The following is a 21,079-nucleotide window of genomic DNA, read 5'->3' on the forward strand; positions in this document are numbered from 1 at the left end:
ACAAGATCGTGACCTGAGCTGAAGTCGGTTGCCCAACCGACTGAGCCACCTAGGTGCCCCTAAAGCTCTTATTTTTAAAAGGGAAGTATCTATGGGTACCTGGGTGCTAAGTTCATTGAGCATCCTACTCTTGATTTCAGCTCAGGTCACGATCCCAGAGTTGTGAGATCAAGCTCCACACTGAGCTCTGAACTGACCATGGAGCCTGCTTAAGATCCTCTCTCTCTCCCACTGTCCCTTTCCCCCACTCGTGCACTCACACACTCTCTCTAAAATAATAAATAAATAAATAAATAAATAAATAAATAAATAAATAAAATAAATGGGAAGTATCTATATTCTTTATTGGTATTGTTCGTCATGGAGAAAATGACATCTGGATTGAATTTCAGGGAGTTGGGAGGGCCTGGAGGTTCTTGGGGAGATGGAATCCAGGCAGTGGAGATGTCATGTGCAAAGGTCCTGTGGCCCAACAGAGCACTGTGCTTGTAGAGAACTCAATCCTCCAGCATGGTTGGAGCTGAGAAGTAGGGAGTGGGGCTACACGGGCATCAGGGTACTGAATGCCAGGCCCAGGAGCTTGGACTTTGTCCCAAGGAGTAAAAGATGGTGGCTGTCATGCAGGAACTGGCACCAAACAGCAGACCAATGGGAATAGAGGGGGAATGGGTTAGAGGGACAGGGTGAGGGACAGTAGGGGTCCCAGATATGAAGGCATTTCAGGGCTGGTCTTTGGGGCAGAAGTGGAGACAAACCATCCCCCATCAAGCCTTCCTAGTCCCCAGGAGTCTAGATACTGCCCCCCCAACCCACTGCCCTGACCCCAGCCTCCCTCACCCAGGCTAAGGACCACCATGTTTCCCCACAAGTGCCCCCAGCCAGGACTCAGAACTGGAAAGAAACTTTCCCAGAAGCACAAACAGTCCGGAGGGAGCTGTTCTCAGGATGATCCCTCAGCCCGAGGCAGAGGCAGAGGAACCCCTAACGGCAACCAGATTCTCAGACACAAGGAGGTGCAAAAACAGCCAAAGGTTTTGAAGAGTAGTCCACATAGACAAAAGACCCCCAGGTTCCTCATCTCCATAGGTTTGGCTGCCCCTGCCCCCCAGAGAGGCCCAGTTTGAGTGCCACAGCCCCATCCTGTCCCTTCCATGCCACCAGGCTTGTGAAAACAGTACATAAACACAGAGGCAATAGGTCAGAGACACCCTGTGAGTATGAGCTTCAGCGCAGGGGCTGGGGAGGATTTCTTTCGGCTGGTTAGTCTCTCTTGTTTCCCTCCTGGTTCTCAGTGGCATGACAGGTGGGTGAAGCCAGGGGATCTCCAAGATCTCTGCCAGCCTGAGTGATTAGTCCCGTCCAATCCGCCCTGAGTTCTCTCCAGCAGCCTCCTTCTCCAGGACGAGCTGGACTGTGCCCAGAAGACCTGACTCGGGCCATAGGGGATGGGGAGGGGAGCAGGGGGCAGTGTGTGCTGAGGGGTGTGGAGGTGGCCTGAATAAGGGATGGACCTGCACGGGCAGGAGGCAGACGTCCCAGGTCGGCCAGGTTCCGGCTCCGCTGTCACACTGTTGGGCCCAGAACTGGGGCCGGAGCCCTGTTGGCCCCATCGAGAGGCAAGACTGACCTGCCCCTGACCCACCTTCCTGCCCCACAGATGGCAAAGACTCTGACCCATTGTTCTCCAAGACACTTTGACGGAGGACACAAGGAATGTGCGGCCTGGAGACAGGAAGTCCTGGCTTTCAAGGGGCCAGTGCTCTGCCAGACTCAGGCCTGCCCCCCAGACAGGGAAGCGGGGGCTTTAGTCTCCACCTTTGAGCCAGGCTTTGACTTCTCTGGCCTCCGCAGGAGACAGGGGTGCAGAAGGACTGGTCAATGGGATAACATGGCAGATGATTCCAGATGATGGGGCAGGAAGGTGCTGCCCCAAGGCCTGGCCCTCCCTTGGGCAGCTGTACCCACTCACACACCCATCAACACCTACACAGTCAATCCAGATGGGTGCCTTACATGCTCTACGTGCGCTCTTACACATACACATGCAGCCACCCGGCTGCCCAGCAAACGCTATGCTCATGTGGTGCCCTGCCCACACCCTCAAGTGTGTCCCACTATCAACGTCTATGGACATCATTGTCACGACTGATGTTTATCAAGCACTTACTGATGCCAGGGACTGCTCCATGCACTTTCCACCAACCCCATGAGAAAGGCATGCAATCACCCTCATTTTACAGAAGGAGAAACTGAGGCACCAAAGGCTGTATGGCTCAGCCGGGATCGGCAGGACGGTAAGTGGCAGGCATTCTCAGGACATAACCACGGGGACCCTTCGGAACCCTCACCGACTGCTCCTTGGTCCCCTCAGCCCCAAAGCATGGGAGCGTGGCTTCCTACCAGCGTCCCCCGGATGTTGTGGGAGAAAAGTGAGAAACATCTGGGAAAGTGCTCGGCGGATAAGGTATTGTTCTCACTGTCGGGAATTCAATTCCTGCTCAGCTAGTCCTTTCCTGGCTGAGGAGAGGCCTCAGTCAGGCTCCAGCAACGGCACCTGCACAGCAGCGGTGGCCTGAGGTTCCCCAGCCTGCAGCCTCTCCCTGGCCTGACCGCAGGATGCTACCCTGGACCGGGCAATTCTCCTAAAATTCAGGGCTCTGCAGGTCCCTGACAAGTGAGAGGCCTCAGGTGTGCCCCTGCCCAAGCTCCTCAGGGAGGCAGAAGCGGCTCTCCGCCACTGGCCTCATCCAGCCAGTCCCCAATTCACCCTCACAGAACCTCAGTGCTTCCCTCCACGGGATGGCTCCTTGCCAAGGAGGCCTCCGCACCTTCGGCCTTAACCATGCCCTCTGCCTGGCCAGTCCTTCCTCCTGCTCTGTGCTTGGGCAGCTCGTGCCTATCCTTTCAACATCTTGGGGACTCCCATCCTCCGCAGCTCCCCAGGGCCACCTCCAGGCACCCTCGGCATGGGGCACACACCTCTGTTCCCACCCCGGCCCCACCCAATGCAGCTCACGCTAATGTGAAACATCAAAGGCAGGGACCAAGCCTGGGTCATGTCTGCATCCCCCATGCCCAGCACAAAGCTAGGCAAAGACTGGACACCATTAACAGTATATTTTAATAATAGATGAGCATAAAACATTGTTACCCAGTGACAATTCGTCAGGAGTAGGATGGTGTAAAGTGAGCACTAAACTGGGAACCAGAAGATGAGCACTGGAATCCTGGCTCTGCTACTTGAGAGCTGTGTGACCTTGGGCAAGTTCCTCAGCCTCTCTGAGCCTTGGCTCCCTCTTAAGAAAAATGGGCATATGAACAGCATTGACACCTCTCAGGGCCATAGTGAGGAATCATTACACAAGAAAACAGGCAAGGGGCCCTATAGGTTTTGGAATGGAACAAGTGGGGGGCAGGTGGAGTGGAAGCTTCCCAGGGGGCATGACACTCCCAGAATGGGAATCTAGGCAGGCTGGATGGAGGGGCAGTATGTCTGAGCTGGGCACTGAAGCGCTGGGCGGGAGGTTTGGGCAGGCAGAGCTGGGAAGCGAAGAGCATCCTCGGAGGCAGTGGCTGGAGCAGCTCAGCCTGAGATGGGATGGAGGCAGTGGGGCAGGGCTGGCACGCTCATGGGAGCCCTGGTCTGAGCCAGGCGCTGCCATGCTGGGCCACGTACATGATGCTGCAGCAGGGGCAGAGCCATACCCCCCTCACAGGGCCACCGGAAATACTGAAAAGAAAGCACAGGGCCTGGAGCGGAGGTGGCACATAACTGGTGCTGAGTTCACAGCAGTGTCGGTGACTGCAACGGCTCCACCCCAGACTCAGAGTTTGTCACGGGCTGGCCTCTTTTCTTCCCTTGGTGCCCACCCGGAGCCAGACACAGAGCTGTGCGCCCAGTGGGGTTGAGAGTTGGATGGATGGAGTCAGTGCCTCTTTGAAGGCTTCAAGAAGAGGCCCCACCGTGTGCCGGGATATACCACAGAACACAGGTGTATACCCAACCCCGCGCCTTGTGTCTGCCTCAACATGCCAGTGGTCGTTGACCCATTCCGTGCCTCACTCATGCATTGTTTCATTCAATGAAATGGGCAGGAAAGCCTGGGCATGGGGGAGGGGTGGGCAGCGAGGACATGACCTCAGGAAACAGAGGCCATGGGTCAGAATTACCATTCTACCACTGACAAGCTCTGATCGTGGAAAGCAGTTCATTCCCAGTCTCTGTTTCCCCCTCTGCATAATGGGGATGACGACAGTCCTGCCCCTCAGGGTTGCTCTGAGGACTGAAAGAGGAGTCCCTGGAAAGAGAGCTCAGGGCTCTGAGGACACGCATGCCGTGACTCCCAAACCTGAGCATCCAGAGAGCTACAAATGCATCGCAGGCTTCAGGGCTCCACTGCCAGCCATTCTGACTCCATCAGTCTGCATGTGAGGGCCAGGAATCTGCATTTTCAACAAGCGCCGCACCCCCCCCCCCACCCAGGTGGCTGGGAGGCAGCTGGCCTGAGGACCACACTGTAAGAAATTTTACCTGCTTGGTAAAATGCTTGTCCCTGCAGTCATTTATTTATGCTGTCTTCTTTGATCCTCTGGACGGTCCTGCCAAGTGTGGACTGCAACCCATTTCACAGGTAAAGAAACAGGCTCAGAGCGGCATGTCAACCACCCTGGGTCACACAGCCAGTGAGAGGCCAGGGTAGGATCTGAACCAGGTCGGCCGACACCCAAGTCTGAACCTCTCCAAGCAGGACACCACAGGGCCGAGTCTCCAGTCGGCTTTCGTCCTGGCAGAGGCTAGGTGGGTGTCCCCAGGCCTCACTGCCACACTCCCAGTCCACCCCACCATCCTGATTGTCGCTTCCTCCTCCACTGCTAATCAGGTCTCACAGACCATCCCGTTTCCTGCCGGCCCACCGGCTGCCTCCTTTGCTCCTGATGGCACTTCCTGGCCTTGTGCCTTCCCAGTGCCTCTTGTGCCTCCATAGGGGTTGGAGCAGGGGCTGGGTGGTGGCAGAACTCGGACGTGAGCTCCCCAGGAGCCCCAAGGGCACTAGCCTTCCTCCCATGGCCTGGAGTACCTCTTCGGGGTGACCACATCCCTGCCCCAGGGCACATGCCCGGATAGCCATCCCTTTGTTTACAGATGACAGGAACAGCAGGCTTCGGGGCAGAGTCAACTTTCCTGTGGACTGGGAGTACAAAGGGAATCAGCAGATGGTGCCCACACAGACCCTGTCCCCATCTGCCACCAGCGACAAGTCTGAGACCCCACGGGAAGTGAGGCCAGGCCCAGCCCAGTCCCACAGGCACGTACACCACAGAGCAGGCAGAGAGCCCAGGCTGGGGCGTGCAGAGCCAGGAGCATGGGGCTGAGGGACCAGCTGGCCTGGGGCCACATCCACCCTCTGGCTGGGGAAGACAGAGTTAAGCCTGTTGGGTAAGAAAATAAGAAAACGCTGCGCCTTTGTTTGTTCATTCCACCAAAAGTGATGGAATGTGCTGGATCCTGTGCAGAGGCCCGCCTCAGGACCGTCCTCCCTCCACAGGTCGCTCTTCTCCCTCCAGCATCATCTAGAAGTCCCCTCCACACAAACATAGCTTTAAACACACACACACACACACACACACACACACACACACACACACACATCTCTCCCATTTCTTGCTCCTGTTCACTGCGAAGCTGTGATCACACTCATCTTCCCCTCTTCATCCCTGTTCACCAGCCCCTCTAATCTGCCTTGTCTACCCCATTCCACTTAACCTTCTCTGTCCACAGCTGTCTGTGACTTCCAGCTTCCAAATCTGCTCTCCCCTTACCCAGCTGACACCCTGTCCTCGTCTTTGCCTGTTCTCCACAGCCCTGCCCTCTCCCGGCTTTCCCTTTTCCCCGCCAGGCTCTCCTAGAAGATATACAAATCTCAGGTGCCAGGGGCCTCCCTCCCTCTAAGTTCATCCACTCCCACAGCCTCACGGAAATAAGCCATAAGATCAGAGCTTCTAAACCTCATCTCTAAGCCACCTGTATGCACCCGTCTCCAACTGCAAACCTGGCATCACCACCTGGGTGTCCAAAAGCCATCTCCAACTCAACATGCCCCAAAGAGACAGATCTTTATCTCACCTTCCCAGAAATCATTTTCCCACCCCGTTCCCCAGCTCCATACACGTGTCCGCAGACTTACTGAGTGCTTCTGGGCAAGACGTTCTCCCTCTCAGGTCTCTGTCTGCCCAGTCCCGTAAAGGAGCACATTTGGGACTTCCCAACCGCTCGCTCAGGAGACATTCAAAGGACACACTCCCACCACCCTGGGAGATTCCCAGTCAGTTGAACTGATCAGGTCTGTTCAGTTAATAAAGCTCCTCCTAGGACTCTCCAGGTTCACAGAATCTGTGCCCCTCCCGCCCCCAACTGCTTGGTTCTGACGGACCGGATCCCGCCTTCAGTTTCATTTTGACTCTCGCTGATCCCAACACCCATGTGAGTTTGAGGTCTGATTATCCCCATTTACAGATGAGGAAACTGAGCATCGGGCCAGGGAGGGAGATGTGTCTGGCTCCAGGTCCCATCAGGAGCAGAGCTGAGGCCTGGGACTGGGATCTGACCTGAGCGTGCCAGGCCCGGTCCAGGCCCAGGCCTCTACGAGCACAGCCCGGCTGGGCCGAGGCAGCCGCCCACCACAGAGCCTGCCTATCTGCAGCCAGCCCGGCCCTCACAAAGGAACAATAACAGGAAACCATTCCAGGGGGAAGTGGGCCAGGGCCAGCTGGAAAACCTGAAGGGGCGGCAGCCAGGCCTCCCTCATCGGCCGGGTGTGGCTCCCCTCGAGAGGCTATCGGCTGAGCTCCACGGAGCTCCACAGCAGCTCAGCCAAACGGACAGACGGAACCAAGACACCTCTCAGTCTGCGAGCTCGGTGAGTGAGGAATCCCCGCCCCTACTCCACCCCAGACACCTGGCCAAGCGCCTGAGCTGAGAGGGCGCTTCGCTGCCCCATCTGTAGAGCGGTCGTTGTTGGGGTCCCAGGGAAGAGCCATTTCTTGGGGGCGGACCGAGTCTCCTCCTGGCTCAGAGCGGTGAGCTAGTGGTGGTGTCGTGGGCACAAGCAGGCATTCTCAGGACTTGGTGGGGGAAGTTCTTCCACAAGTAGACCCTCCAACTCCATGAGCCTTGAAGGCCCACTGGCTTCCATCCACGCCATGTTTCAGAGAGCACAGGGGTCTGAGTTGCCAGCACTCAGAGGCAGAAGAGTGGCACCCGGGCCTAGTCTCCTCTTGGGTGGCCCTCCCCCACGGGAGAGGATTTACCAAAGCCTCACATCATCCCTCCTACCAATGTTCTGTTATGGCATTGGGAGAGGAGCCCTGGAAGGGGAGCTCTGAGCCGCGGCCCCTCTCTGTCAGCCAGCGCCGCCATTTTTAGAAAAGGCAAGCTGAGGCTTGGCTCTGGGCACCGGAGGCCCTGCCTATGAATCCCTCCCCTCCCTGCCCCGGACACTGCAGGGACCAGGTACAAGCCATGGGAGCTGTGGTCGGCAAAGCGGCCCACCCTTTCTCCCCCAGATGCCCCAAGTTTGGGACCCCACAGCCCTCATGTTTTGCGGAAGTTCCCCCAAAATGAATCGAAGGCAGGCAGTTTAGGGTGGGATGCCCAGCTCTATCACTCCTTCCCATGTTACTCCGGGAAAATTACTCAGCACCTCCAAACCTCCATGTTCTCCAAACCTCTGTGTGTTTGTCTGAACAAGAGACAGTGACTCTACAAGCCGTTGTGGGAACTGCAGGTGATACAGACAAAAGGTTCTCTTTTTTTATGTTTATTTTTATTTTGAGAGAGAGAGAGAGAGAGAGAGAGAGAGAGTGAGTGGGGGAGGGACAGGAAGAGAGGGAGAGGGAGAATCCCAAGCAGGCTCCGCGCTGACACGGGGCTCAATCTCACAAACCATGAGGTCATGTCCTGAGCTGAGATCAAAAGTCAGATGCTCAAGCAAATGAGCCACCCACATGCCCCAGGATAAAAGGTTCTGACAGAGCTCTCGATTCTACTACTGCGAGAGTTAGATGAGTCCTTTCTCCATTCCGCAGGGGGTGCGACTGAGATGGGTGAGACTGGGCAAAGTAAGAGCAGGAGTGGGGATGAGAAGCAGGATCTGCACCCCAAAGCCCAGACTCTTTCCAGCACCATGCCTCAGCTTTCTCATCTGTACAATGGAGGAAGCAGTCTTCTGGTGAGCCTAGTGAAGAAGGCAATGTACACACCCAGCACTGGCTCCAGGAACGGCTCAGGGGAGGGGTGCCTTCAAGAAATCACAGCTGAATTTACCCGCCACACCAGAGCTGTGAATGTCCGCAAGGTTTTGACCCCCCAAGGTCAGCCATTCCATGGCAGGTGGGAGTGAAGAGGGCGCAGGTGAGAGGATGTTGACTCAGCAATTCCTCTGGCAAGCACTCTGGGCCCCGGGCTCACTCCCCACCCCAAGGACGGTGCTGCTGTGTGAAGGGGGCAGACAGGATCCCCCAAGATGTGAAGGGTCTGCTGGGGGAGGCAGGAAGCCTAGGCAGCTTGGAGGATTTGGGGAGGCTGGCTGGCCACAAGGTTTTTTAGAGCAGGCAGTGCCAGAAAGGCTAGTGACACTGGAGGCCATGAATGCCAGGACCAGGAGCTCTGGCTGCCCGTTAGGTGGTAGGGAGCAGCAGAGTCCGGCCACCTTGGGAGCCCAGCCCAGAGGGCAGCAGGTGGCCTCCAAGGGGCCCAGGAGCTGCTGAGCCCCCAGGCAGCCCTACCAATTCCCATTGACTGTTGCAAGGCACTGGCCTCGCAGGGGTTAAGCTGCCCACCCTGTAGTCTCAACCTGACCAATTGTGCTGCTAAACAAGGGCCGGACATGAGGGCAGGAAACCAGAGGGGCCACACTTATTTTCTTCCAAAGTTGGCTGACTCACAGTTCTGCTGCTGCCTCGGGACAAGAGGTGAACACAGTGGCCACTTGCTCTGGAAAAATCTTGGGCCCCTCCCCTATGGGGATCCATCCCTGCTACTTCTGGCCGTCTCTGCACCCCCTCGGCATCCATGAAGCTACTAAAAGAAATCCCATTTGACAGAGGAGACCATAGATGCTGAGAGAGACCAAGCAGCCAGTCCCAGGCTACACAGCAAGCATGAGATGGAAGCAAAAATATGAGTGAGGCCAGCCCCTTCTGACCCCACAGCCCCACCACACTCCACCGTGAAGCTTGGAGAGGAGAAAAGTCAGAGAGGATTGAACCTGACAGTTCAAGCCACAGAAGCAGGCACGAGGACAAGCTAGGAACCCCATGATCCTGGGAGGAATGTTGTAGGAGACAGGTCCTACCCTGAGGAGCTTGGTTTCTGGCTAGAAATACTAAAAAGCCCATCCTGACACAAGCCCAAGCAGATACTGGGTGGAAAAATCCCAGCAGGCTTCCTGGAGGAAGAGCAGGAGCCCAGAGGATATTGAGAGGTATTTCTGGGCTTCAGTCTTCTAATCTCTCTGGGCAGGGGATGGATCAAATGGTCCCTAAACTCATTCAGAGACCTCCAGATTATCTGTCTTGGGACACAGTAACAGTCAGATCCTGGCAGGAAGGAAAAAAAGGGACCCCAGGGACAGGTAGGCAGAGAAAAAGATTTCCTTCTGGAGAACAGAGGGGTATAGGAGGTGGGCCCAGGGCACAAAGAGGAAATGCAGTCAGGTATGAGTTGGCCAGTCAAGCCCATAGTCACCAGGCTGGAGTGGGTGGGCACATAAAAGTCAAGACACCTGCATACTTACTGAGCACCTACTGTATACCAATTTCTCACCCATGACCTCATTTAATCCTCCTCAATAGGCAGCTATTGTTGCCTCCATTATAGCTGAGTGAGCCGAGGCTCAGAGAGGGCAAGGAATGGGCCTGAGGCCACGCAGCTTTTGAGAAGCTGGGCCGTTACAAATAGGCAGGTGTGTGGGCCTCATTCTGTTGCTCCCATTGACAGCCTCAGAGCCCCAGTCAAAGTCACAAAGCCCAAAGAAGGCTGGAAAAGTCTCCCTGGTGTGGGTAAGGGGTGTTCTATACTTGAAGCTTGAAGCTGCCCCATTAGAAGACAGGGGTATAGACTGGATGGCCCTAGAACTCAGAAACCCAGCAGGAAATTGTTTCAATTTCAACATTTGGTGAATCGCTAGTATCTACTTGAAAGATTGTATTGAGAATTCAGGGGCTGAGTTCAAGTTCAGTGGGGATGAATACTGTAATACTGTGATCAGTGATGTCTCACAGGTATGGAAAGGGGTGAGTGGCAACTGATGAGTTTGTCTTGCCAGCCATATGTAAGAGGTCCTCTGCTCAGGGATAGGTGTGTGTTCATGTGTCCCCATGCAGGGGAACAGCCTGTGCAAAAAGCCTGCTGGAGAGAGGAAGAGCAATGTGCCTTCCAGAAATGTCTACTCTCCTCATGGTTGGAAGGAGCAGGGAGATGAGGGAGAGAAAAGCCAGAGAGGTGGGCAGGGGACATGCTATGCTGGGCCTTGAACACAGGCTCAGGAGCTAGGCTTCATCCTGCAAGGATGGGGAGCCAGGGAGGAGAGGTCAGCAGGGGAGCAGCATGGTCACCTCGAAGGGAAGTAGAGACAGGGAAGCTATTAGCAGGACCCCAGGGAAGGGGCTCAGGTCTGGGACCCACAGGATCAGGTCCCTAGGCCAAACTGGGCTGCAAACCAGGAGAAAGCCCCAAGAGGCCAGCTCATAGCTGCCTAATTGCCCCAATACAGCCCATGCCCAAGGCTCATAGGGCCTCACCCTTCATCCTCCCAGTGCCCATGGCTGCGAAGACCCAGCTGTAAATGCTGAGGATCAGGCAGACAATGAGGGCGTCCCTGAAGGAGTCTGTTCTAGACTGAGGCTCAAGGTGGTGGCGTAGGAAGGCAATGAGGAGAGCCATCCACGGCCACACAAGGAGCGGGGGGGGGGGGGGGGGGGGGCGGGTCCAGCACTTGCCCCTCCCACAGGCACAGCCCCCACGTGTTCTGGGCCTTCCTCCCAAAGTCCAGCCCCTGACCCCTGACACCAGGCCTCTGGGCTAGAGTCCAGAGCCTGTGGGAGGTTGGGCTGGAACTGACCGTCCTGTCCACACTGAGGCTTTGCCTGGGGCTGGGTTCAGCTGCCAGATCTTGTCCCAGCTGATGGGGGTATACTGCACGGGTACAGAGGGGCTGCTCTGCATAGCAGAGACTCTTCAGGAGCCGGCGTGGGCAGATGAGTGGACACAGGGTGTGTACTTATGTGGACGTAGGTCAGGGTGTTGTGTGTCCATGCAGCGTGAGGATGTCATGTGTGTATCCCTGACCTGCAGGCTTCCTCTACCCCACTCCAAAGGGCCCTCCAGCTTGCCTGATTACCCCCTCAAGCCCAGACTCAGCCCCTGAGCCTCAAGCTTGAGCAGAGCTCTGGTCAGGTCAAGAAGCAGGGGTCTGCCACTGGTTGGGGGCAAGACGAGCCCAGGGACACCTGCCAGGCTGCTCACTGAGGGGCTACCAGCTAGATCCAGGCTTCCTAAGATCTATTTCGCTTAAAAAGGACCAGCCCCAGGCCCTCCCCTCCCTTTGTCTCCCTCTGTGTCCCCCTAGCCCTTTTCAAAATCACAGAGCTGAGCGGACTTCACAGCCCCTGCAAGACCAAATCCCAGCGACAGATGGGCCCACAAACAGAAAGGGACCAAAGGGATGTTTGCCTAATGTCTCACAGCAGCTCAGAGAGAGGTAGGACTCACTCTTGGACTGAGACACTCAGCCCAGTCTGGACCCTGCTGGCCCCCACCTCCAGCTTCCTACTCTTCTCCATCAGCACACCTCACAATTTTAAACTGTATGTTTTTTATCAAGCGGTTAGTATACTCCCCCATGGGAGTACAACCTGTGTTTGCTCCCCGCATGTAGTTCAGTGCCTGGCACACAGTAGGTGTTCAATAAATGTTTGTTGTGTGGCTATGTATGCCCAGGGCTCCAGAGAAAGCTTCAGAGAAGCGGTGACATGTAACTAAATCCAGGCAGAGGAGACAGAATGTCAAGTGCAGAGGCCGGAAGGGTGTGACCAAGCCCAGTGGGTGTTTGTTATTTTAAATGTTTATTTATTTTTGAGAGAGAGAAAGAGAGGGGGGTGGGGAGATGGACAGAGGATCTGAAGCAGGCTCTGAGCTGACAGCAGTGAGCCTGATGCAGGGCTCAAACTTGCAAACCACGTGATCGTGACCTGGCCAAAGTTGGACATCCAACCGACTGACCCACCCAGGTGCCCCAAACCTGGTGGGTGTTAATGTCCTACAGGCTGGGGCTGCTACTAGAAGCTCACCAAGTACCCTCAAGACCCAGACAGGTAACTGGAGAGGAGCAGACAGAGGCACAGGCACCCGCACTTGGCTCAACCTTCAGAGCCACCCCTCAGTCCTCAGACTCAGCCCAGGCATCAAGGTTCTGACATCAGCAGTCCCACCCACTGTGGACAAAAAGCGGGATCCGAGAGCTCTCTGAGGCCCCAACCTCCCATCCGGGCATAGGTGAGCCGGCTGTCCCCCCAGATTCTCCGAGGCTCCTCTGCCCCTTCTCCTGGGTTCCATGACTGTTCACCTTGGACCACACACTCTGTCCTCTCATTTTGGGTCTCTAAGACCTTCCCAGACCAAGTGAGAGTCCAGTGGGCCCACTCATACCCAGGAGTGCATTTGGAGCTGCCCCCAAAAGCCTCTAGAAAAGCTCCAGGGATGGGGCATGGTCACAAATCTTGGGTGGCAGGGACATGGGCAGGCACCTGGCCTCCATGTGCCCACCACACACATCTGAGCTGCCAAGTAGATCCCCTTTCCCCTCAAGGCTGTCGTCAGGCAAGTTCCTGGGGCTGCTCAGCTGGGAATTTTCTGAGCACAGAAATCACCTCCAAAATCCTCAGACCCTCTGCTCATCTGTCATACGCCAAATCCACCTGGCAGCATTACGACTTGTGGGGAGGTAAAGGGCTAAAATAAACCTGCCCCCAGTTGTGGCTCTGACCACACCTCCAGAGGTGCGGCCAAGGGAAATTCTGTTTCCAGCTGTGGGTATGACAAATCCTGCCAACTGACTTCCTCTCCATGAGCAGCGGGAAGAGAAATAATTGTCTGATAAAACCCTTCTTCTCAGCCCCCATTTTGGAGGCCAAATTCCTAACACAAAATGCAAAAGACATAAATAAATGTGGCTTTTCAGTTGGAAAAGTCCCTCAGGTCCCTCTGAGTTTGGGTGTAGAAGGAGCCCAGGATTCAGAGAAAGAGCTGGGTAAGGGTTCTAGATCCATCAATTGTTTGGGTCTGTGCCTCAGTTTCTCCCTCTGTGAAATGGGGGCGATAATTCCTATAGCCTGGGGTAACATGAAAGCCAAGCGTGGAGAACAGTATTTTATTATCATGCATGTGAATGTCCCCACAGAGACAGAGAGGGGAGGCATGGTAGGGAAAAGCAGTATTTGGGGTGAAAGGCAGACTAAGTTCAAATGCTGGCTCCGTCTCTTGCCGCTATATGACCTGGGATGACTCACCCCACCTCTCTGAGTCTCACCTGTAGAGTGGGGTTACTGCCAACTACCTTGCAGTTTGCAAGGTTTAAATGAGATAACATAAGCCACTGAGGAGGTGCTCAAGGATGTCAGCCCCCCTCCGCCACCCCAGGCAAGAAGGAACGTCTTGAGAGGGCACTCCAGGGTCACGCATGGAGACATCCTATCTGCTAAAAGTCCTTTTGCCATAAAGAGTAAAACGTTCATACATTCCAGGGATTCAGACATGGACATCTTTGGCAGGGGGCGGGCATCACTCAGCCTACCACACTGACCTGGTCATCTCTTCCTGTCCCCTGCCCCCTAATGCTCATTTCTACCTGACCCGGGGGCACACCAACCATTTTTCCACCCCAGGGCCTTTGCACATGCTGGTCCTTCTGCCTGGAATGCCCTTCTTTCCCCTGGCATTCCTACGACTAACATTCAGATGCTGGTTGAAATGTCCTCTGTCTGAAAGGCCTCCCTGACCTCACAGTCTCAGTCAGCAACACCCTCCCTCTGTCGCACCCAATGTATCACTAACTGGTACTTTCCCAATTCACTTATTTTCATGGTGTTCCCACCACAGTGTGCACTCCCTGAGGACAGGCCTGATGTGCCTGTTAGCTCAGTGCATGGGCTCTCACTCCATCCTGCCAAAAAGCCTGAGAACTCTCTCTCTCTCCCTATTTCTTGGTTTCACTTCTGTTTGTATTACTTTTTCATTTTTGAGTCACTTCTCACTTGGGAGGAAGAAAGAACCAAGATTCGCAGTTCCTTTGTAGGCAAAGAAGGAAATGACCCACCAGGCCTGGGCCCTGCAAGGCTAGAGCAGGGGCATGCCGGCCACCTCCCCTGAGTCAGGAGCAGCTTCCCGGCCAGGATGCCCAACCTCCCCAAAGCCTTTGTTCACTGCCTTCCTTCCCTCCTGCAGTGGCCACCCTCTCCACGTCCTACCTCAAAGGACACCAAGCCTCCTCCAGTTCCACCACCTCACAACTGAGGAAACTGAGACCCAGAGCCTCTCTCCAGACACATGGCACGTGCATTGTGGGGACTTCCTCGGAGCCCTGTCCCACCCAACCCTGGGAGCCCACTTCCTCCCGCACCAGCAGCAGGGCCCACAGGGTGGGGATCTCAAACACTAAGATCAGCAGACCCAGAGGCCAGGCTAGCCCAGCGCAGACACCCTGGGCCCTCACTGAGGACAGCCTGGCGCCAACGTCTCAGAGGAAATGTTACTAGAGTTTAGAGACCTCCTGTAATGTGCAGAATCCAGGCTCTCCCATGGGCCAAGGTGGGGGATGACCAGGTGGTGGCCTCCCATCCAGCATCTCGTGGTCCTTGTCTCTCTCTAGGCAGGCGCCCGGGTTCCCATTCCCATCCACCTGCCCTTTGCCCCTGAACCATCCCAGGAGCCACAGATCAGTGACACAGGGACCCAGCATGAGTAGACTGATGGGGTCAGGGTTGAGAGGGCACAGGGCCAGCAAGGTCACAGCCTGCACCCACCATGGGGCAGTGGGGAAAATCCCTCTTCCTGGAATTCAGGAGGAAGCCAGGCCCTCATTTCTGGGTGACCCAAGATCCTGGTTCAGGCTGATCCCTGACCTAAGAGCTCCCTTCCAGAGCAAGCAAGCACACTGGGCCTGGCGCATGATGCCTGCTTTCATGGTCTTCTGTCTCCACCTTGATTGAAATTCTTTTTTTTTTTTTTTTAAGTTTTTTAACGTTTATTTATTTTTGACAGAGAGGGAGACACAGTGTGGGCAGGGGAGAGGGAGAGAGAGAGGGAGACACTGAATCCCAAGCAGGCTCCAAGCTCTGAGCTGTCAGCGCAGAACCCGATGCAGGGCTCAAACTCACAAACCACAAGATCATGACCTGAGCTGAAGTCGGACGCTTAACCAATTGAGCCACCCAGGCGCCCCCATCTTGAAATTCTTAATACTCTTTGAACAGAGGGCCCCACATTTCCATTTTGCACTGGGCCCCTTCAATTATGAAGCCAGTCCCGTGAGACCAGCCTTTCAATCCTCCACCCTCCCCCACCCCTGCTCTTGTGATAGTTCCTCAGCTGATCACCAACTGTGAGCTCTGGGCCTAGTGAGGGCCTGACCCTCTGGGTTAAGACATTTGGGTTTCCCAAGCACTTTCTGAAGACAGCATCAAAGCATCTTGCCACAGGGGCTCTCGTGCTGGCCAGGGGGCATGTTTGTTCAGAGGCGTCTTGAAGTCCCACCCCACAGCAGCTGCGAGGACAAGAGAGGCCAGTGGGAAAAAGCTTGAACTTTGGGGCCAGGCAGACTGGGTTCAAGTCTGGCTCTGCCGCTCCCTGCCTAGGTGATCTCAGGAATGTGAACTGAACTCTTCTGTTCCTCGGCTTCTTGGCAAAAGAAGCATTATAATTATATCCACCTGAAGGGTTACTAGGAAAATTAAATGAGATAACACACGTGAAGTGCTTGGAATGGTGTCATGCTTGTCATAAGTACTTGATAAGTGATAGCTGTTGAGGTCAGACACCAAGGCTCCATTCCCAGCCCCACCACTCGCTCCAACGTGAACTTAACCTCATGTGTAACATGGGGATAACTGGGGTCCCCGCTGCGCAGGACTTCAGGAGCCACCATCAGCATCAGCCTCACCCTCTCCTCTAGAAAACCTTCCCCGTCGGGAGACCTCCTTGGGGCTTCCACGCCAGCACCTACGACACTTTGGGAGGAGTTTCTGCATCTGCCTTCCTCTTCCAGACCGAAGCAATCTGGGGGCAGGAAGAGTATCTGGTTCTGCTGGTATCAGCAGAGAGGGAAGGATGACAGGAGGAAGTTCAGTCGTCCCTGGGAGCTGCTCAGACCCCAGTGTGGTGACCACCATGCCCTCACGGTGTCCCCTCTCTTTGCCCAGATTGCTGCCTCTCGGGAAGATGCAGGTGCTGACGGTGCTGCTCGCCTCGGCAGGCGTGTGCCTGGGCCTGCTGGTGGCACCCGCGGAAGGCACTGACCTTGCCCAACCGGCCGCCCAACCGGCCGCCCCCCGGCGCCAGAAGAGGGACTGGATTTGGAACCAGATGCACATCGACGAAGAGAAAAACACCTCGCTGCCCCATTATGTGGGCAAGGTAAGGCTCAGGCCCCCGAGCAGGAGCGGCATCAGCGGTGACAGTGGTGGTAAAGGCGGTGGCAGATATTGCGGTGGGTGCAGGGGCGGGGACGACGGCTGTGAGGGGGAATGGTGGCAGAGCTGGGAGAGGCGGGAGAGGCGGTGGCGGTGGTCACGGTCACAACGATGAAGGGAGAGGTGGTGGGAAAGTAAAGGGAAAGGTGAGGGGGCCGTGGTGGTGATGGCAGTAGAGGTCATGACGATTAGGGCAATCATGATGGCAAAGGGGAAGGGGAAGGTGCTGGCGGTGGTGAATGCTCTGGTTCATTTTCTCCCGGGCCTTGGTCTGTGGACTAAAAATCACCAGGGGAAGGGCCCACCTGCACACAGGGGGCCCACCTGGCCTGGGGGTTCAGGGCTTAGGGCAGAAGCAGCCAAGACTGCCATTAAATTCTCCCATCGGAGAAGTCTGGAAGCCCTGAGAAGCCTTCTACAAAAATGTGCTGGTGACAGAATTCATCATCCAGGCCGCAGGTTGCCAGCCTGGTCTAGCTCTTTAAACCCGAAAAACCCCCTTCTCTCCGACTATCCCTCCCTGGCTCCCTGTCACTCCACACAAGTCCTCAGATTCTAGGACACCCAGAACATGGTGCCTGACCCAAGCCTGCCCTCCAAGGCAGCACCTAAGGCTCTAACCCTCACTTCCTCCCCCTTCAAAACCTGTTCATCTCCAGCCACTGTTCTAGGGCTTGGAGCTAATGTGAGTGGCCACTGAACGGTCTTACTGGGTCAAAGTACTACTGATGTCAAATCCATCCATTCTGATTCAAACCAGTGGCTCTACTGGAGGAGTTCCACACACAGTGGCAGACGGCTGGCCCAGGTATTTTGAGAGTTTTTGACATGGAGAAAAACTCCTTACAGGTGTATAAACTCTCACCGTGTCAGTTTCTTGGAATCTGAACGCGATCCACTAAAGATAAAAATAGATCAATGTGCCAGTAAGAGGAAGCATGGTGTCAAGCATGGGAAAGACAGCAGTGGGCAAAGACAGATAGGGTCCCTACCTTTGTGGAGCTCATGGTCTAAAAGCAAAACTGGCAGAACCAGTTCACTGCCTGGTTTTGTAAAGTTTCACTGGAACAGAGGCAAGGCCATGTACAACAAATTGCCAAAGCTGCTCTGATGGCAGAGTTGAACAGCTGCGACAAACACCACATGACCCACAAAGCTGGAAGTGTTTACTTCCTGGCCCTAATCTATAGGGGCAGCATACGTCAGACAAAGAACCCCACAAAAAGTAGGGTTGGGGGATCCCTCTGGTCACAGAGAAACAGGCTGGAAATACCCTTTGATGGGGGAGGGTGCAGCCTGGCCTTGGCACCAGAAAAGCCACAGCAGCTGGGGGCAGGACCAGCTGGGGAATCTCCACTCACAGACTGCCCACAACCGACTGCCCACAGGCTCCTCCGGCTCCCTAGAATGGCTGGGAACTTTAAATGCCTCACTATGGCTGCTCAGAGAGAAAGATGTTTGACCAGGGTCACACAGGGAGACCAGGACAGAGCCCGAGGAGAACCTAGTCCTAGGAAGGCATAGGGTTCCCGACTCCCAACACAAATGTGAACTGTGTCAGAGAGGAAAATGTCGTCAATCCACCTACATCTTTCCCACTGGGATAACTGTGCCATGAATCAGCCACTGATGAGAATGGCCGGCCCCGAGAAAAATCTGCAGGGTGAGTCAGGAAGAGTCAGCAGAAAGCAGAGGCCACCTGCATCATGCGCAGCCCCGACACGGAAACCTTTAGAGGGCTCTCCCAAGGGTCTTCGAGCAGCAGGAAGAGCGTCAGGCCTGCCATCATCTGCCAACAGCATTTACTTTGCACCTGGCATGGGGCCAGGGGACAGAGAAGCTACACGCAGTCCCCACCCCGAGAAGGAACAGAGTGCTGGGGAGAGCCAAGGACAGGGCTCCAAGGATTACCTCCTCACTCCCAAAGACGTAATCTGAGGGAAGGAAATCCCTGTTTATCAAGGCCACAGTCCGGAGCCTTTGTTTACAGACTGGATGGACAATGGGAGGGAGCCCTTGTAGCCTTTTGAATCCACAAATATGGGTCACCATGGTTTGCGGCATTTAGACGTTATGCCCAAATATAGTGATAATTTAAAAAAACACTGCTCCCCAAAACCCATAATCTCAGTCTGATCAGACAAATTTCAGTAGAGAAGCATCCTACAAAATACCTGACTAGTACTTGTCAAAATGGCCAAGGTCATCAAGTCTGAGAAACACTGAAAGTCTGAGAAACTGTGACAGCCAAGAGGAGCCAAAGAAACGTGGTGACTAGATGTAATATGGTGTCCTGGCCAGGCTCCGAGAGCAGAAGAAGGAAATGAAGCAAACACTGAGGACATCGGTATGAACTATGGCCCCCAGTGACTACTAATGTATCAGTATTGGTCCACTAATTGTAATAAAGGCACCATACTAACATAACATTAACATAAGATGGTGATAACAGTGGAAACTGGGACAGGATATATGAGAACTCTCGGTACTATCTTCTCAATTTGTCTATAAATCTAAAACTATTCTAAAAAATGTAAGTTGGAGGGAAGGAGCTTATACTTAAATGGAATCATATACAGAATTCCAATACAATAGATCAAAGCTCCATTGGTCCCCATCACTACCCTTGCCCATGTGGGTCCTAACACACCCACCCAGAACCAAGTTTGGAACTACCATCTAACCCTGAGCGACTCACACAGAGTCCCAGACTGTCCCTTCTCCTTAAACCCCCACTGTCCCCCCACACCGCAGGCTGCAGAGCTCGGGCATTTGCTTCTCACCTCCTGACCCACTATTCGTCATACATCCTGGCCCATGGGTCCTGGGAACTCCTTATGAAACCACCTGGCCCCTGCACACCACACCTCTGCTCCACCCAAGGCAGAGGGTCCTCACTCTTTGTCTCTACTTCCTCACCTTGTGGCCTCTTCTCCAAGCTCTGTCATCTGGCTTCTCACCCTACTCCCCCACCCCAGCCCGGATGCTGCTCCCACCAAGGGCTCCAATGTCTACACTACTGCTAAACCCTAGGGATGTTTTCCAGACTCATGGGATTTTTTTAATGTTTATTTATTTATTTTTGAGAGAGAGAGAGAGATAGACAGCAAGCAGGGGAGGGGCATAGAGAGAGGGAGACAGAGAATCCCAAGCAGGCTCCTCGCTGTCAGCACAGAGCCCAACGCAGGGCTCAAACCCATGAACCATGAGATCATGAGTTGAAATCAAGAGTCAGACACTGAACTGACTGAGCCACCCAGGCACCCCCAGACTCACGGGATTTGACCACACCCTTCTTGCTGCTCCCACTCCTGTCTTGAGACCCGCTCTCTCTTGATTCTCCTCATCGGATACCTTCACTCAAGGCTCTTATCCTTGAACCCTTAAATACTGCCCATCCTAAGAGTCTCAGCTTCTGGGGCTTGGGCCCAAGCCCTGAGAGCAAGAATGGGGTCTGGGTTACCTCTGTGCTTCCAGGGTGCTGCTTGGCACCTTATAGGTGTCCAATTTATATATTTTTAATTGAATTGAACTACATTTTTTGAATATTCTAACCATCTGTGAGTGTACCACTGCATGAAATATGATTCTCTGAAGTTCCTAAGAGTCTCTGCTTCTAAGATTCTATAAATGAAATGTTCAGCACTTTTAACCTAGTATCTTTTAACATGGATCTATCATAATAGCCTGTGCAAGCTGCTTTATGTATATTAGTTTCCAAATCTTTTTCTAACTCTTGTTCCTTAGGGCACTAATAGTATGTGTTACAAAGAAAATGGGGTCAGTGGTCTAAAAAGCATGGGAAATCCTGAGTTAAAGCTCATTAGAGTTTTTTTCTACAGGACTATACACTATAAATCTCCAAGAAGAGAACATTTTACGTGTCATTCAAAACTAAATTGACCAGAACCAGTGGTGTGCTGATAAATATTTATCAACCTGTTCTCCAGGAGAAAAACTCCTGATTCATAGCATTTGCTCATTTCCATGGTGTAAATACTTTCGCCGTGTCTGTTTTAAGCTCCCAATTTGATGTCAATGAAGGCAGAGTTGTGAAAAGATATGCATTAACCCAGCACTGTGTGGTATTTCCATCATTCAACACAGTAAACATAACCTCAAGAACACAGAAAAATGCAGTATGATAACGAGGAAGCAATGAATTTTGGGTATGCTACCTCTGTTTTTTATAGACTTCATTTAATTTATAAGTTTACATAATTGGATTTTTAATAATGGCTGTGTTTAACAACCAGCTCACAAACATCCCTAAACATGTAAGTTGGTTCTAGAGATCCAAGCCAGTGCAAACCAACTCCCAGTTCCCTGGGACCCA

The 21,079-nt window shown here is 54.1% G+C and overlaps 1 protein-coding gene across 1 annotated transcript in view; it reads left to right on the forward strand.

The window, feature by feature from the left end:
• Positions 1–6,785: 6,785 nt before the first annotated feature.
• Positions 6,786–21,079, forward strand: part of CDH5 (cadherin 5) — a 34,546-nt gene continuing 20,252 nt past the window's right edge. Inside the window, exons 1-2 of the mRNA XM_043599397.1 lie at positions 6,786–6,917; positions 16,474–16,687. Of these exons, the coding sequence (XP_043455332.1) occupies positions 16,493–16,687 (195 nt within the window). The 5' untranslated portion in view covers positions 6,786–6,917; positions 16,474–16,492. The remainder of the gene's footprint in view (positions 6,918–16,473; positions 16,688–21,079) is intronic.

The sequence above is a fragment of the Prionailurus bengalensis genome, chromosome E2 (genome assembly GCF_016509475.1).
Source record: "Prionailurus bengalensis isolate Pbe53 chromosome E2, Fcat_Pben_1.1_paternal_pri, whole genome shotgun sequence".
Classification (NCBI taxonomy): Eukaryota; Metazoa; Chordata; class Mammalia; order Carnivora; family Felidae; genus Prionailurus; species Prionailurus bengalensis.